This window comes from Neoarius graeffei, chromosome 8 (genome assembly GCF_027579695.1).
Source record: "Neoarius graeffei isolate fNeoGra1 chromosome 8, fNeoGra1.pri, whole genome shotgun sequence".
Classification (NCBI taxonomy): Eukaryota; Metazoa; Chordata; class Actinopteri; order Siluriformes; family Ariidae; genus Neoarius; species Neoarius graeffei.
In genome coordinates this window covers 33,246,277-33,261,306 of record NC_083576.1, presented here as the reverse complement: position 1 = coordinate 33,261,306, position 15,030 = coordinate 33,246,277, and the positions used below count along the sequence as shown (strand labels likewise).

At 38.8% G+C, this 15,030-nt stretch overlaps 1 protein-coding gene across 1 annotated transcript in view; it reads right to left on the bottom strand.

Annotated features, from left to right (window-relative positions):
• Positions 1-35: 35 nt before the first annotated feature.
• Positions 36-15,030, bottom strand: part of prps1b (phosphoribosyl pyrophosphate synthetase 1B) — a 78,797-nt gene continuing 63,802 nt past the window's right edge. Inside the window, exons 5-7 of the mRNA XM_060927592.1 lie at positions 13,383-13,556; positions 12,399-12,558; positions 36-1,130 (exon numbers count right to left, since the gene is read on the bottom strand). Coding sequence (XP_060783575.1) covers positions 1,038-1,130; positions 12,399-12,558; positions 13,383-13,556 — 427 coding nt within the window. The 3' untranslated portion in view covers positions 36-1,037. The remainder of the gene's footprint in view (positions 1,131-12,398; positions 12,559-13,382; positions 13,557-15,030) is intronic.

Here is a 15,030-nt window from a genome sequence, read left to right as displayed (position 1 = left end):
CCAAAGAAAGTATACATATCCAGTAACAGCAGTGCCAAGGTTAATTGTTTTAATGGGAATCAGCTGAACCAATTAGATTCAATTACCTGCCTCAAAACTGAGGCACCTCTCTCTTAAAATAAGTTTTAGAGCTTGTCAGAGTCAATAAGTAAAATGTTCTTCACTACCCAAGTTAGTTAATGGATGTGAACCCAACATCACCAGCTGAATTTATACTCAGTTTAAAACTAAATACCAAATTTAACTACAGCTTTCCAGAATCTCCACTCCAAGAAAAAAAAAATTGTTTAGAAAGCAATACATGACATGAACATCCAACTTCTATGAACATTAAGAAAAAGTATCCCAAGCCAATCTCCTTGCTTTTTGTCACAATTCATTTTAATAAGAACAAATTTAGCAATTTGAAAATGAAAAACAAAAATCCAACATATATAAAAGATGAACAGAATTAGCACTTTCATGATAGATTCCAAGTGAAACATACTTTCAAATTTAAAATATAAAAAAAGTGGAAAAAAGAAATGGAAAAAAAAAAAAAAAAGACTGTTCAAGGAAGCTCCAGCCTGCAGAGACCCCAAGTTACGATCCTCCAGCATCTACTAAAACAAAAATTTAAGAAGTAGGGGAAAACCCCTCACTCAACTACATTAAATTTTCTGCCAGTGTAGATGCACATCTCAAGTTACTTATACAAATTAAGCCCAAATAAATTAAAGTGTAACAGATTATGACCTGAATGGCTGAACATCTAATCGAGGCACTCTTTCTTAGGTAATAAAAAAGGAGGTTTTTAAAGACTAGGAACTAAATATCCATAAGTCTTAACCTCAAGGGAAAGAATTTAAAGTCTTGCTAGAACCCTCAACTAGAGGTGAACAGCTCCAACAGGTGGACTGGGTGCCATAATTTCACAGGAGGTTAATTCCTTTGGGGTCTCAGTCAGATACAACTTATTGATGACTTGATCAGGCTCCCCTGTTTTTTTTTTTTTTTGTAATAAAACACAATAAAAAGGGACACACACTGAGGAGGGGTTACAACGGGACATGGCTGAAGAGATACGAGACAGACTCGCCATTGTGGGTCCTCCGAATAGCCTCTGCAAGGATCATTGAAATGTCGATCACCTGGAAAGTGGAAAACATCACAGTCATCTGAGATCAGAAGCAAGCATTTTATTCAACTAGTAATTGTCAGGTTTCTTTAGTCTATAGCCATTTTGTGAAAATTGGAACCAGGGTCTGCAAGAAAGAAAATGTGCAGTAGATGCAGCCAGTCAGTGGATCTGCCTCTGACCCACTTGTTCAGGTCAGTAGCCAAAGATATTACTTGGAGTGCAATTTAATATGGTTCATCTGCTAACTCAAAAGTGGCAAGTACAGTGTGATAAACAAATGTTAAATGATCAATTTTCATAGAAATTTTATAGTTGTCAGGAAAAGATTTTAGAGCTTCAAGTCATGACCGAGAGATACAACTTGCAAGTTAGCCAACATTATCATCAAAGTAATGTAACTATAAGTAACTAATGTAATGTACTAACTAAAAATATACCAATACACAGAAGTCAACATTTAATGAGCATACAAGCTGGAAGCAATCTACTTGCTCATTACCCATCACTGAAAGTTTGTCTCCAGAGCCATCCATATATAAAGTGATTCATTCATCGCCTGGACCTTCCAGGCTCTGGTTGCCTAGGTAACCCTCATTTCCCACACCCAATTGTTTCCAAGTGAAACAAGCAGTAGCTGGCTAGTTCCCTACAAGGCCAGTATATGCATATGAACAAAGCTACACTTCAACAGTGACAATTCACCCACGTTTAATTTTTTTACACTTCAAAGATAGCATAGTTTATAGATCAAAGGTGTAACCTTTGCTGGTTTCTGTAATGTATTGTTAAGGCACATTTTAAGCTGTCTACCAAGACAGTGTTTCTCAACCACTGGGCTGTGGCCCATCCCCCAAGTTTGAAGTCAAATACTAAATAGTTCAGGATGTCATAGTGTCCCAAATCTGGTAGCTGGTTTGCCAAATACTTTTCAAGTGAAATAAATACATTTGTGGGTAAGAATAATACATGTGGGTAAGAATAATACATTTGTGGGTAAGAGGAACAAGCCTTTATTTTTAAAACACATTCCTCCTCTGCATTTAACCCGTGCATGCGTGCGCACGCACGCCCACAGAGCGAGAGAGCAAGCGCGTTACAGTGGGCAGAATAAATGTGTGGGTAAATTATATGGATCTGTGATGCCTGCATGATGCCTCCAGGAAGAGAAGAGCAGGGAGGATTGGGAATTGAGCAGCTGTGGTTAGTTTACACCCGATACTAAAACTTATAGCGTGCAAGCAACCATTGCAAAGACGTGTACAAAAAGCCCAGAAATTCCTCCTTTCCTGGGCATAAACGATATAGGATTTATCTTGGGTCCTGATCCCCAGATCTTTAACCCAGGCACATATAAAAAGTTGTACGGCTCCATGCTCTTCCAGGGTTTCATACGTTTGTCCATGTAGAATGATGTCTGCAGCACCAGGTAGTTTGAGATGTTGGGGAAATCAACGGATGGATAATTTTCCAACTCGTAATGAACAAATAACTTCATTTAAACACGATAAGTTAATCAGCAGAGCTGGTGGGGTCGTGCATGTACAGATACAAAAGACTAAAAATATACACAATCTTAAAAAAACCCTTAAAATCTGTTGATTATCTGTTAATTATCTTCACATTAAGTTAATTAATAGTATGCATAACTATCAACTTTGTATTTAGTTATGGCTACAATAAGATCAAAATTTATTCTACTAATGTTAAATTTAACAAATTTTAAATTTTTAAAATAAATTTTAAGAGTAATTCCCCCCATAGAAAAACTCTTACTAGTGTGTAAGGATCCATCCCATTGATTGGTTTCTATATTCACTTCTTTTGAATGTACTTCTTGGTTTTAATAACTTGCTTGTTTGTTGTACATAAACATGGCAATAAGTTCTTGTGTTAATGGACCAGACTCCACTTTTGGATCATTAATTCCTTGTGACTGAGAATGCCCTGCATGCATGGTTTGGCTTCTGGCACATCTATACAGTTTTAAATACAATACCTACAATTAAACACAGTTTGTTTTTATTGCATTTAATTAATTCCTGGGCTCCCATCTATAACAGAGAGTGATCTTGCATTCTATTAATACATTTTACAATAGATTATTAGATTCGAATAGAACAGATGAACCAAAATAATAGGGGATGTTTAATGAGCCCCAACTTGTTACAAGTATGAATAGGTGGGCCATAAAGTAGAAATGGTTGAGAAATGGCCGTACTAAGATAACTGTCGAGATATCTAGTGACTGGTGATACCGACGATTCTTGTAATCAAAAGTCAGATAAATCTTGAAAGAAAATGATTGGCTAAACATTTTACCAAAATAAATCAGAAGTCTTGGTGCTAATAATGAGCACATTCTGGTGGCACATTGTGCAGCTAAGTGACTTCATTGCTAATCTTGTGCATCTTTTTGACATAGGAATCAAAGTCAAGGATGTCTTCTTACAGTAATTTTTTTGGGGAACTGTGTGTTGGAGACACCCGTCATTCAACATTCCTTTTGCTCCTATTTGTAGTCGCCCCAATTGCATTGCCTCAAAAGTTGAGAGCAGTTTAACTCCGTACCTGCCGAATTTGCTTGAGATTATTTTGCCTGCCATCGATACATCACTGAATTTCATCAACTTTACATGGTCTCTTTTTGTCACATTGCTGAAAAATCACTTCCTGTGTGGATGCCCCTTTATGTTCAAAACTTTTTTTTTTTGGGGTGGGGTGGGGGGTGTCCCACTATTATCCATGAGTTTCATCTAGCTCCGACCTCTGCAGCAAGTTACCCATCTGAAAGGAAAAGTGGTCTTTCATGCTCTGTTTTCGTTTACTGGAGTTTAACCCTTTGGGGTTGAGAGCTTCGCCAGTGAAGCTCAACAGGTTTAGAATGAGTAGGTCATGTATTTAGATAAATATCTTTGCAAGTTTATCATACAAGCATGATATACATATTGACAAACTTTATACTTTCCTATGTGCCCACTGCCAAATAACATTATAGTTTTTAAATTACCTAAAGTAGATGAAACAAAACTTTTCACCTTACTCAGTCACACCAGAGCCAGAGTGCAGCACTCCCACTTACGCATTCATAAAAGACACTTCACACGGTAACAGCATGACAATCACCTTCACTCTTTCGGTTTCAATTGGTTTCTCTTTCACAGTGGGAACGCCCACCATAAACAGGATAAAATCGGTCAGACATAGTTGAGGCTATTTGGAGATAAAACTTGTTGCAAGATGGCATACAGATTTTATGCGCTTCGGATGATTCAGGACAGCGAATCAATTCAATCTTGAGAACTGCGACACTGATGAGCAGTGCCCTTTTTTGTTCTTTTACTTTGACTCGATCCAGCCGAAGATCAGTTCAAGTAAGTGTAAATATTTTTTCTTTTTCTTATGAGCATTTCAGTTGATATGCGTGCACTGTAGTGCATACCAGAGGTGGGGACTTGAGACTTGGACTCGAGTCGACGTTTTCATGACTTGTGACTTGACAAAACATGAAAATACTTGAGACTTGACTCGGACTTGGAAGTTTAAGACTCGGGACTTGACTTGACACATGATGACTTGAGTGACTCGAGTGTTATTTCCATCGTGTTTTTATTGTGAAAATAAAATGTAATATGCACATACTTCAGTAATTTTGATTGCACTGCCGTTGCGTTGTCACCGCCCTGTCCATCAGGCACGCTCTCTGCGTGGGCTATATACCATGCCCCATGCCACGATGTGTTCACAGATTTCACATCATATCATCATGTCAGCCATCCCAAGAGTAATCACTTTCGGCTTCAAGGGCTACTGCCTAGAAGGTAAACAACGAACGGCGCAGTGCAAGATTTGCAACGTGACGATTTCTGACAGCCAGACCACGACCTCCAATTTCGTCCGGCATTTGAAGATCCATTCTGCCCAGTAAGTTTATTAATGTGTTGTTATTTGGTGATAGCAGCTAAACTCCTCGTTAGCCAATGTTAGCCACGAGAGTGAGTGGTAGGAGGATTTTAGCCGTTGCAGATGTAGCTAGGGATTCAATTTATTATTGTGAAATTCTTATGTGAATGCTGGTAAGCAATGTAGTTACGTCAAGTTTAATGATATTATATATCAGTAGTAGTAAGCTGATTGTGCACTTTGCAGTCGTGATGCTGAATAACATAAGCAGCTTCCTACCCTGTTGTTCTGTTTCAGGGTTAAGCTAATGGTCAGCTTGTGAACATGTACACGTTCATGAGCAGTACAAATTCGTGTAAGTGTGTTCGTGTACATTAGCCAGACTGTCCATAGGGCATAGAGGCAGGGGAGTTTATCATAGCCGTTTGAAATAGCAGTGCAGCAACCTGCACATTTTTTTCGTCACACTACCCGATCAAAAAAGAAAAGAAAACTCCGTCCCCACTGCCTATCATGCACTATTGAAAAAAGCGCCACGATTTGGATTCACCGGCATGCCACTCGCTGTTTGAATACAGGCTAGCAGCAATACTAAACTCTGCAAAATAGGCTGACTGTGTGCGGGAGTCTTGGTTCCCGCTGTAACACAGTGTTACGAAAAATTGTGCAGTCATCCAAACCATGAATTTACATTTAGTATATCAGGCTACCAGGCCACCAAAACAATAGTTTGAATGACTACAATTTAGAGAGTACAACTCTGTAACTGAACAGGTGCACTGGATATTTCCCAGTGAGGTAATTTAAAAAGTCTCTGGGTAATTGTTCAAGGAAAGATGAATCCCACGCACTGTCCTTTCTGTATTGTTCCCGAAACGTTGCACTTGTGGTAAGGAGGACAGTGCGTTAGCCACGACCGAAACGTTGTGAGCAAAGTTCCTGTGGAAAGGAATGCGCAGGATGCATATTTCATTTAACATTTATTTTCGTAACAATCTATTATAGCGGGAACCAAGACTCCCGCGCCAAAGTCGTTCTATATGTCCCCGCTCCGCACAGGCTGAGGCAGCCTCGGAGAGCGAGAGAGCGCGAGAGCGCTTTTGCACACACCTCTGTAGCTTGTCATATGGGTTAAGATGATGTCACTTTTGCACGGGCGAACAGGTCTTCTTTTTGAGACCTAAATTATGTCTGACACATTTCTCTATCCTTTGGGTTTTTTTTTTTACTGGCGCAAACATACATCGAAGTCACTTCAGGTTTCTCCACGTGTATCTTATAATAAATCATCTCATCTGACGTGATTAGAGATAGGAGGAGCTCATGCCCCTGTTAACCCAAGGTGTCGTCCTACCCTCTTTTAACTACGCACATAACAGAATGCCAATTCTCTGCATGAGTAGGCTACCATAATGGGGTGTTGTTTTCATAAATTTTTGCATTTACTATTTATATGTATTTATTTATATATTGTTTAGTTTTATTTTATTGTGAAAAATGAGACCGACAGCTCCCTGAATTTTTCATCTTCCTTTGCTGTTCTTAAACTTCAGGGTGTACAATTACATTAAACATAGTGTGTACGGCATTAGACACGGTGTTCGACTTCGGCCCCAAAATTTCATTTCGGTGCATCCCTAATAATTAATTAGATGGCCTGTTACTGGATCAAGTAAAGGTGTTAGTAGCGGCTGCTGTTATTCCCATCACTGATCAGAAATAAATAAAATATAAAAATTAATGAATGAGGCAGTAGTGTGTAGACCTGCAATTTGTGATGCAAGGCATCATGGAATCTATTGTGCAGGCGAGTGTGAACTATGAAACATAATACTTATAACAAGTTAAAGCAGTAAAAAAAAAAAGAAAAAACAACAGGAAGGTCAATCAACTAGGCTTAAGTTGTGAATATGAATACATGGTAGAGTGTTTACACTATGGACCTGGCATCGATACCTCTGACTATCATAGCAAGCCAAGAAGTTCAAAATACATTACTCCTTCAAAATGACTCCTATCGTAATATGTTTTTATAACACTTTGTTTATTTTTCTTGTTGGCTGATGACAATGTGAGAAACTTAGTTGGCTTTCAATCTTGCAATCAATTTTGTCATCAATAAATAACTTTGTGACATTATTAGTATTTTGTTTTATTCCATGATGTATTTTACAGAACATGAGTATTTAAAATGCAAATATTTAACAGGTTGGGCACATGTGCCAGGGATGTTTACTGAAATTTACTTATGTATTGCCTTTTCAATGTATTAAATTCATATTCTGCTGCTAAAATTACGCCAATACGCCTAAGGTGACTTGACTTGGACTTGACTTGACATAGCCTGTGACATGACTTGACTTGCCCAAGACAAAAAAGACTTGGGACTAACTTGGGACTTGAAGGTTAAGACTTGAGACTTACTTGAGACTTGCACATGTGTGACTTGGTCCCATACACAGGAAAAATGACTGAGCAATTTCTTCCAGAGTTAAAAGTATTTCCCTCAAAAATAATTAATTTTGCTCTATTTTGAGTTTAGAGTGTAAAATGTGAGGTTGGAAGCAAAACTACAGTAATTGTGTAAGAGTTGGTTGTGGCTCTGAACGGAGTCAAATAGTACAAGAGTTAATTTCAAGACACACTGAATAAAGTCAAATACCAAAATAAGATCAAATACCAGAGACGTAAAAAAGCAGTTTGAGAACTGTGTTGGAACGTGTGTGTGTGGGGGTAGGTCACTGCTTAGACCTAGTGAAATATTGCATGAAAAATATTGTCATTTTGCTAAAATGGCAACTAAAATTTAAACATGCTACAAACAAAATTCCCTGATATTCCATGACTTGGCCCAAAATATGATCAAATCCCCTGACTTTCCACATCTGGAATAGACTTTTTAAAATTCAATGATATTCCATGATCTGTGGGAACCCTGCGTTTTCTTTGAGTTTTAGATCACCAATTTATCAGAACCCACCTAAAACTTAGTCACCAAGATAAAAAGTGGCCTCACATGCACTGCCACTGGGATGAAACTGTTGGCGTACAACTGGTTCTGCAGATACATATTATTGTACCTGGAAAGGATGAGGTGAGGGAAGGGTTACAGTCTGCAACCTTACTTCTAGATGCCACTAAATTCTACATAATGCACCTTTAAAATCCAACTTTGGCTTGGTCTCCATTCACCGACATGGGAACGGGTAGGGTGAAGAATTGTACTGCAGCCAGCCACTAGAGGGGCTCAGAGACATATCCAGACCAAGGTCATATCCAGTTGGCATTCAAAACAATAGGAATAATTCACCATAATTAATGTGTCTGGTAAAATTATAAAATTAGGACCATGTTGTTCACTTGTCGAATATTACCTCAAGTTACTAATGAACAAGACATTTAAAGCCTTCCTTCATATATTGTTCCACAACCACAAGAATTGCAGCAATATTACTACAAACCAAACCCAATCTGACAGACATTTAAAATCAAACTGCATGTATAATGCATTCATTTGCCATACAAGAAACCAATTAGACAGCTAATTCACCAAGTTGTACAAGTACAGTGTCTGCTTGCAATTTTCACTTTCCTTCAAGCAATAAACCATATCAAGTACATTTTAAACGTTTGACTTGTTCCAACTATCCAATGCACAATACAGATCCCATCTGCTTTACAGGAACAAATTTCACACCGTTCCTGTAAGAAAGTAGTTCTAAGTATCCAAACTCCAATACACTTGCAGTGCTTCTTTGGTGAACATATACAGTGGGGCAAAAAAGTATTTAGTCAGTCACCAATTGTGCAAGTTCTCCCACTTAAAAAGATGAGAGAGGCCTGTAATTTTCATCATAGGTATACCTCAACTATGAGAGACAAAATGAGGAAAAAAAAAATCCAGAAAATCACGTCTGATTTTTAAATAATTTATTTGCAAATTATGGTGGAAAATAAGTATTTGGTCAATAACAAAAGTTCATCTCAATACTTTGTTATATACCCTTTGTTGGCAATGGCAAACATCAAACGTTTTCTCTAAGTCTTCACAAGGTTTTCACACACTGTTGCTGGCATTTTGGCCCATTCCTCCATGCAGATCTCCTCTAGAGCAGTGATGTTTTGGGGCTGTCGCTGGGCAACACGGACTTTCAACTCCCTCCAAAGATTTTCTATGGGGTTGAGATCTGGAGACTGGCTAGGCCACTCCAGGACCTTGAAATGCTTCTTACGAAGCCACTCCTTTGTTGCCTGGGTGGTGTGTTTGGGATCATTGTCATGCTGAAAGACCCAGCCATGTTTCATCTTCAATCCTCTTGCTGATGGAAGGAGGTTTTCACTCAAAATCTCACGATACATGGCCCCATTCATTCTTTCCTTTACATGGATCAGTCGTCCTGGTCCCTTTGCAGAAAAACAGCCCCAAAACATGATATTTCCACCCCCATGCTTCGCAGTAGGTATGGTGTTCTTTGGATGCAACTCAGCATTCTTTCTCCTCCAAACACGACAAGTTGAGTTTTTACCAAAAAGTTCTATTTTGGTTTCATCAGACCATATGACATTCTCCCAATACTCTTCTGGATCATCCAAATGCTCTCTAGCAAACTTCAGACGGGCCTGGACATGTACTGGCTTAAGCAGGGGGACACGTCTGGCACTGCAGGATTTGAGTCCCTGGCGGCGTAGTGTGTTACTGATGGTAGCCTTTGTTACTTTGGTCCCAGCTCTCTGCAGGTCATTCACTAGGTCCCTCCATGTGGTTCTGGGATTTTTGCTCACCGTTCTTGTGATCATTTTGACCCCACGGGGTGAGATCTTGCGTGGAGGCCCAGATCGAGGGAGATTATCTGTGGTCTTGTATGCCTTCCATTTTCTAATAATTGCTCCCACAGTTGATTTCTTCACACCAAGCTGCTTACCTATTGCAGATTCAGTCTTCCCAGCCTGGTGCAGGTCTACAATTTTGTTTCTGGTGTCGTTTGACAGCTCTTTGGTCTTGGCCATAGTGGAGTTTGGAGGGTGACTGTTTGAGGTTGTGGACAGGTGTCTTTTATACTGATAACGAGTTCAAACAGGTGCCATTAATACAGGTAACGAGTGGAGGACAGAGGAGCCTCTTGAAGTTGTTACAGATCTGTGAGAGCTAGAAATCTTGCTTGTTTGTAAGTGACCAAATACTTATTTTACCGAGGAATTTACCAATTAATTAATTAAAAATCCTACAGTGTGATTTCCTGGATTCTTTCCCCCCATTCTGTCTCTCATAGTTGAAGTGTACCTATGATGAAAATTACAGGCCTCTCTCATCTTTTTAAGTGGGAGAACTTGCACAATTGGTGGCTGACTAAATACTTTTTTGCCCCACTGTACCATATAAACAAAAGTGATGATACACATCACTTCAAGGATTAGGTTCAAGTCCATGGGCAAAAAAAAAAGCTGTTTTCTCACACTGTTTAAAGGACCTGGTAATTACAATCAAACATTTATTTCTATACACATCTTGTTTGTTCACTTCTCAGGAGATTAATCAATTACGAGCTACTCATTTTGACACCTTTACATTTATTTAAAAAAGCACAACCAGAAATGTTTTAGGAAAAGCCGAGACACGCTAAGTAACTATGGTCCTCCCCTCACTCAAGTGGTCTACTATGTAAGATTTAAATAAATAAAGTCACTGGCTGTAACCCTGCAGTGATAAGTATGCAACAGCATGATTCAACACTGCTTTTCTGGTTTTATTTGCCATCATTATACAGGTGCTCAAAAAGTGAAACTTGTATGTTATATTCATTTATTACACACAGACTGATATTTCAGATGTTCATTTCTTTTAATTTTGATGATTATAACTGACAACTAATGAAAATCCCAAATTCAGTATCTCAGAAAATTAGAATATTACTTAAGACCAATACAAAAAAAGAATTTTTAGAAATGTTGGCCAACTGAAAAGTATGAGCATGTACAGCACTCAATACTTAGTTGGGGCTCCTTTTGCCTGAATTACTGCAGCAATGTGGCGTGGCATGGAGTCGATCAGTCTGTGGCACTGCTCAGGTGTTGAGAGCCCAGGTTGCTCTGATAGTGGCCTTCAGCTCTTCTGCATTGTTGGGTCTGGCATATCGCATCTTCCTCTTCACAATACCCCATAGATTTTCTATGGGGTTAAGGTCAGGCGAGTTTGCTGGCCAATTAAGAACAGGGATACCATGGTCCTTAAACCAGGTACTGGTAGCTTTGGCACTGTGCGCAGGTGCCAAGTCCTGTTGGAAAATGAAATCTGCATCTACATAAAGTTGGTCAGCAGCAGGAAGCATGAAGCGCTCTAAAACTTCCTGGTAGACGGCTGTGTTGACCTTGGACCTCAGAAAACACAGTGGACCAACACCAGCAGATGACATGGCACCCCAAACCATCACTGACTGTGGAAACTTTACACTGGACCTCAAGCAATGTGGATTCTGTGCCTCTCCTCTCTTCCTCCAGCCTCTGGGACCTTGGTTTCCAAAGGAAATGCAAAATTTACTTTCATCAGAGAACATAACTTTGGACCACTCAGCAGCAGTCCAGTCCTTTTTGTCTTTAGCCCAGGCGAGACGCTTCTGATGCTGTCTCTTGTTCAAGAGTGGCTTGACACAAGGAATGCGACAGCTGAAACCCATGTCTTGCATACGTCTGTGCATGGTGGTTCTCGAAGCACTGACTCCAGCTGCAGTCCACTCTTTGTGAATCTCCCCCACATTTTTGAATGGGTTTTGTTTCACAATCCTCTCCAGGGTGCGGTTATCCCTATTGCTTGTACACGTTTTTTCTACCACATCTTTTCCTTCCCTTCGCCTCTCTATTAATGTGCTTGGACACAGAGCTCTGTGAACAGCCAGCCTCTTTAGCAATGACCTTCTGTGTCTTGCCCTCCTTGTGCAAGGTGTCAATGGTCGTCTTTTGGACAACTGTCAAGTCAGCAGTCTTCCCCACGATTGTGTCGCCTACAGAACTAGACTGAGAGACCATTTAAAGGCCTTTGCAGGTATTTTGAGTTAATTAGCTGATTAGAGTGTGGCACCAGGTGTCTTCAATATTGAACCTTTTCACAATATTCTAATTTTCTGAGATACTGAATTTGGGGTTTTCATTAGTTGTCAGTTATAATCATCAAAATTAAAAGAAATAAACCAGTCTGTGTGTAATGAATGAATATAATAAAGTTTCACTTTTTGAATGGAATTACTGAAATAAATCAACTTTTTCATGATATTCTAAGTATATGACCAGCACCTGTATGGTTTGTTCATTGGTTTTGCATAATCAACTGTACTGATTCTGAGCATTTATCCTGCAGCCTTATTTAATACACATCTGGAAAACCAACCTGTATTTTAGGACAATGCTTCATTTTTTCTTCTTGTGGAATGGTGTTGGTCACAACTACAGCTTCAAAGCAGGCGTTGTTGATGCGCGATATGGCAGGCCCTGAGAAAATGCCATGGGTAAGGATAGCGTACACCTTGGTGGCACCAGCTGATATTAGCCTAGAAATATGAGATTGAGAGAAAGAAACCTGACTCAGTTTCAATGTATAGAACACTATTTGCACTATAATATCTGGTGTGCACATACACTGATCCACAATATTTACCACATTCATTCATTGTAAGTAAATGTTTTATTCTGGTTACATTCATGGTCATTTAAAGGACTAATTTATTTCTATTTTGAGAACTAGCACAAGATTGGTTGATTTTTCTGGGAGAGATGGTATTGGTGTGTGTGTGTCCTGAGCACAACTTTACGATCATCAAAAAACAAGCCACAGTAACTACACGAACAGTTGTCCAACTTTTAGCCGATATTTTTTCTGTGCACAAAAAAAAGAAGAAAAAAAGAAAGACTTTCAAATTTAGTTATTGGATTTTGCCCTTGTGTAAACCAGTCTGGAAATGTAACAAGTTACAAACAATCAGGTCAACAGTGATCAACGTGCTGGAATTGTTCCAGTGTGTTAGAATTACAATTTAAATTTAGCATTTTGTACTCACTCAAAAATGTTACCAATGTAAATTTTGTCTGTCAACTTAATGTGGCCAAATATTTTGGTGCATCCTGAGTATGACAATAAGCGACTTGTTTTGACTTGGAATGTCAAACTCTTCAAAAGACCTCTACAACAGAAATTTGTCCCCCCCATAAATTCAGCTCATGAATGCTTTTGTAATTAGCTGTTCATTTTAATGAAGGATGTTATAAAAGGTATGATGCAGAACTGTGGTCATCCCAGTCTGAAATGACTGTTCATTTATTCCTTATTACATTGTTCTTGATGTAAAGAGCAGTAGAAAGAAAAACAGTGTGTTACTTGTCAGCAGCATGGCAGATGGTGCCACATGTGTCAGCCATATCGTCAACCAAGATAGCCACACGGTCCTTCACGTCTCCCACCAACACCATGCGATCCACCTCATTAGCCTTCTTCCTCTCTTTGTGAATGAGGGCAAAGTCAACATTCAGCCGGTCTGCTATAGACGTGACCCTACCAGTGGTAAAACATTAATGCAAATATTACGTCAAAGCGGGATTGCAAAAAGAGCACATAGTTGAATTAACAGGAAAAATGCTGAATCTGTGTGCAAATGAGCATCTGTTATGGTTACAGAATCTTTGTTTCGGTTGAGGTTTTGATTCCTGTTTTCTAATTCTTGCACCATCAAGCAGAGGAGCAAAGTAAAGTTCCACAAAATGTAATGTTCATCTTTAGTACAAAATCTCTCTGAAAATTTTATATACTACATTTCATTCCCCCCCAAGAGAGATTGTGTATTTATTTATCTCACACACACACAACTCGTATTTTTCATGTGAGCTACATCTGGGACATGGAGAACCAAAACCATGCCATAAATCTCTTTGTCTCACGCATGAGGGAATCAGTGAATTGTCTGGATAAATTTGGGTACTTTATAATGTTTGTGAATGTGCCAATAGATAGATAGATGGATCAGTCACACATTGGCTTGAAGATATGAAGTTGATCTTCTCGTGTTGGAAAAACTTGCAATTTCCAGACAAAATGCACTGTGGACCTGAGTGACATTTTCTGATATTTCACTCCCAGTGTTTTCCTGCTGACTTGATGTACATTGTCAAAATATCGAAACAGTTCAAAATTAAAATTATTTTGATTAACTTGCATATTTTTTGTGGATGTCTCTATATAACATTACACAGTGGCACGAAGATATGAAGTTTATTGTCTCGTGTTGAAAATATTTTCAATTGTTCACTCACTTGTGAAGCATATTTCACAAGTGAGCATAACAAACAAGTGAAAATATTTTAAAACACAAGACGATAAACTTCATATCTTCATGCCACCGTGTAATTTCCTCTATTTAAGTCACGGTTTTGGTTCTCCAAGTTGCAGATGTAGCTCGTATGAAAAATACAAGGTGATGCATTTCCCAGTAAAACGTGTGTGCGTACACACACACACACACACACACACACACACACCATTCCACCGAATCGGTGCCATTTCCGTCCCTAGAAAATTATATGTATAAATGCACATAAAAATGCACTTTAAAATACATTTCCTTATTACGCAGAATGTCCTGCACATTGATCTGATTTCAAATTTAAGATATAATTGTAAGGATTAATAAAAACTACTTAAAACACTGAAAAATAGCATGTGTTACCTGTCCCCGCACTCTAACTTTATACTTAACTATGAAATATTATGATTAAAATCCTTCAGAAACAGTATTTCTTTTACACGGTTGTGTGACTCCATATCCTATCCATGGTTTAAATATATTTCTTTCATAAGAAATCCACAATATCTTAGTTAAAATACACATTTTAGTCGTGTCCCTGGGTTTTTCACTCAGTCCTGTTACCCAAACATATTACCCTATCTGACAAATTTGGAACATTCCATAAAAATCACATGCTCAACTGGAAGTTACATCAGTTGTGTCTTCTGAAGGCCATGGGAAGACCAA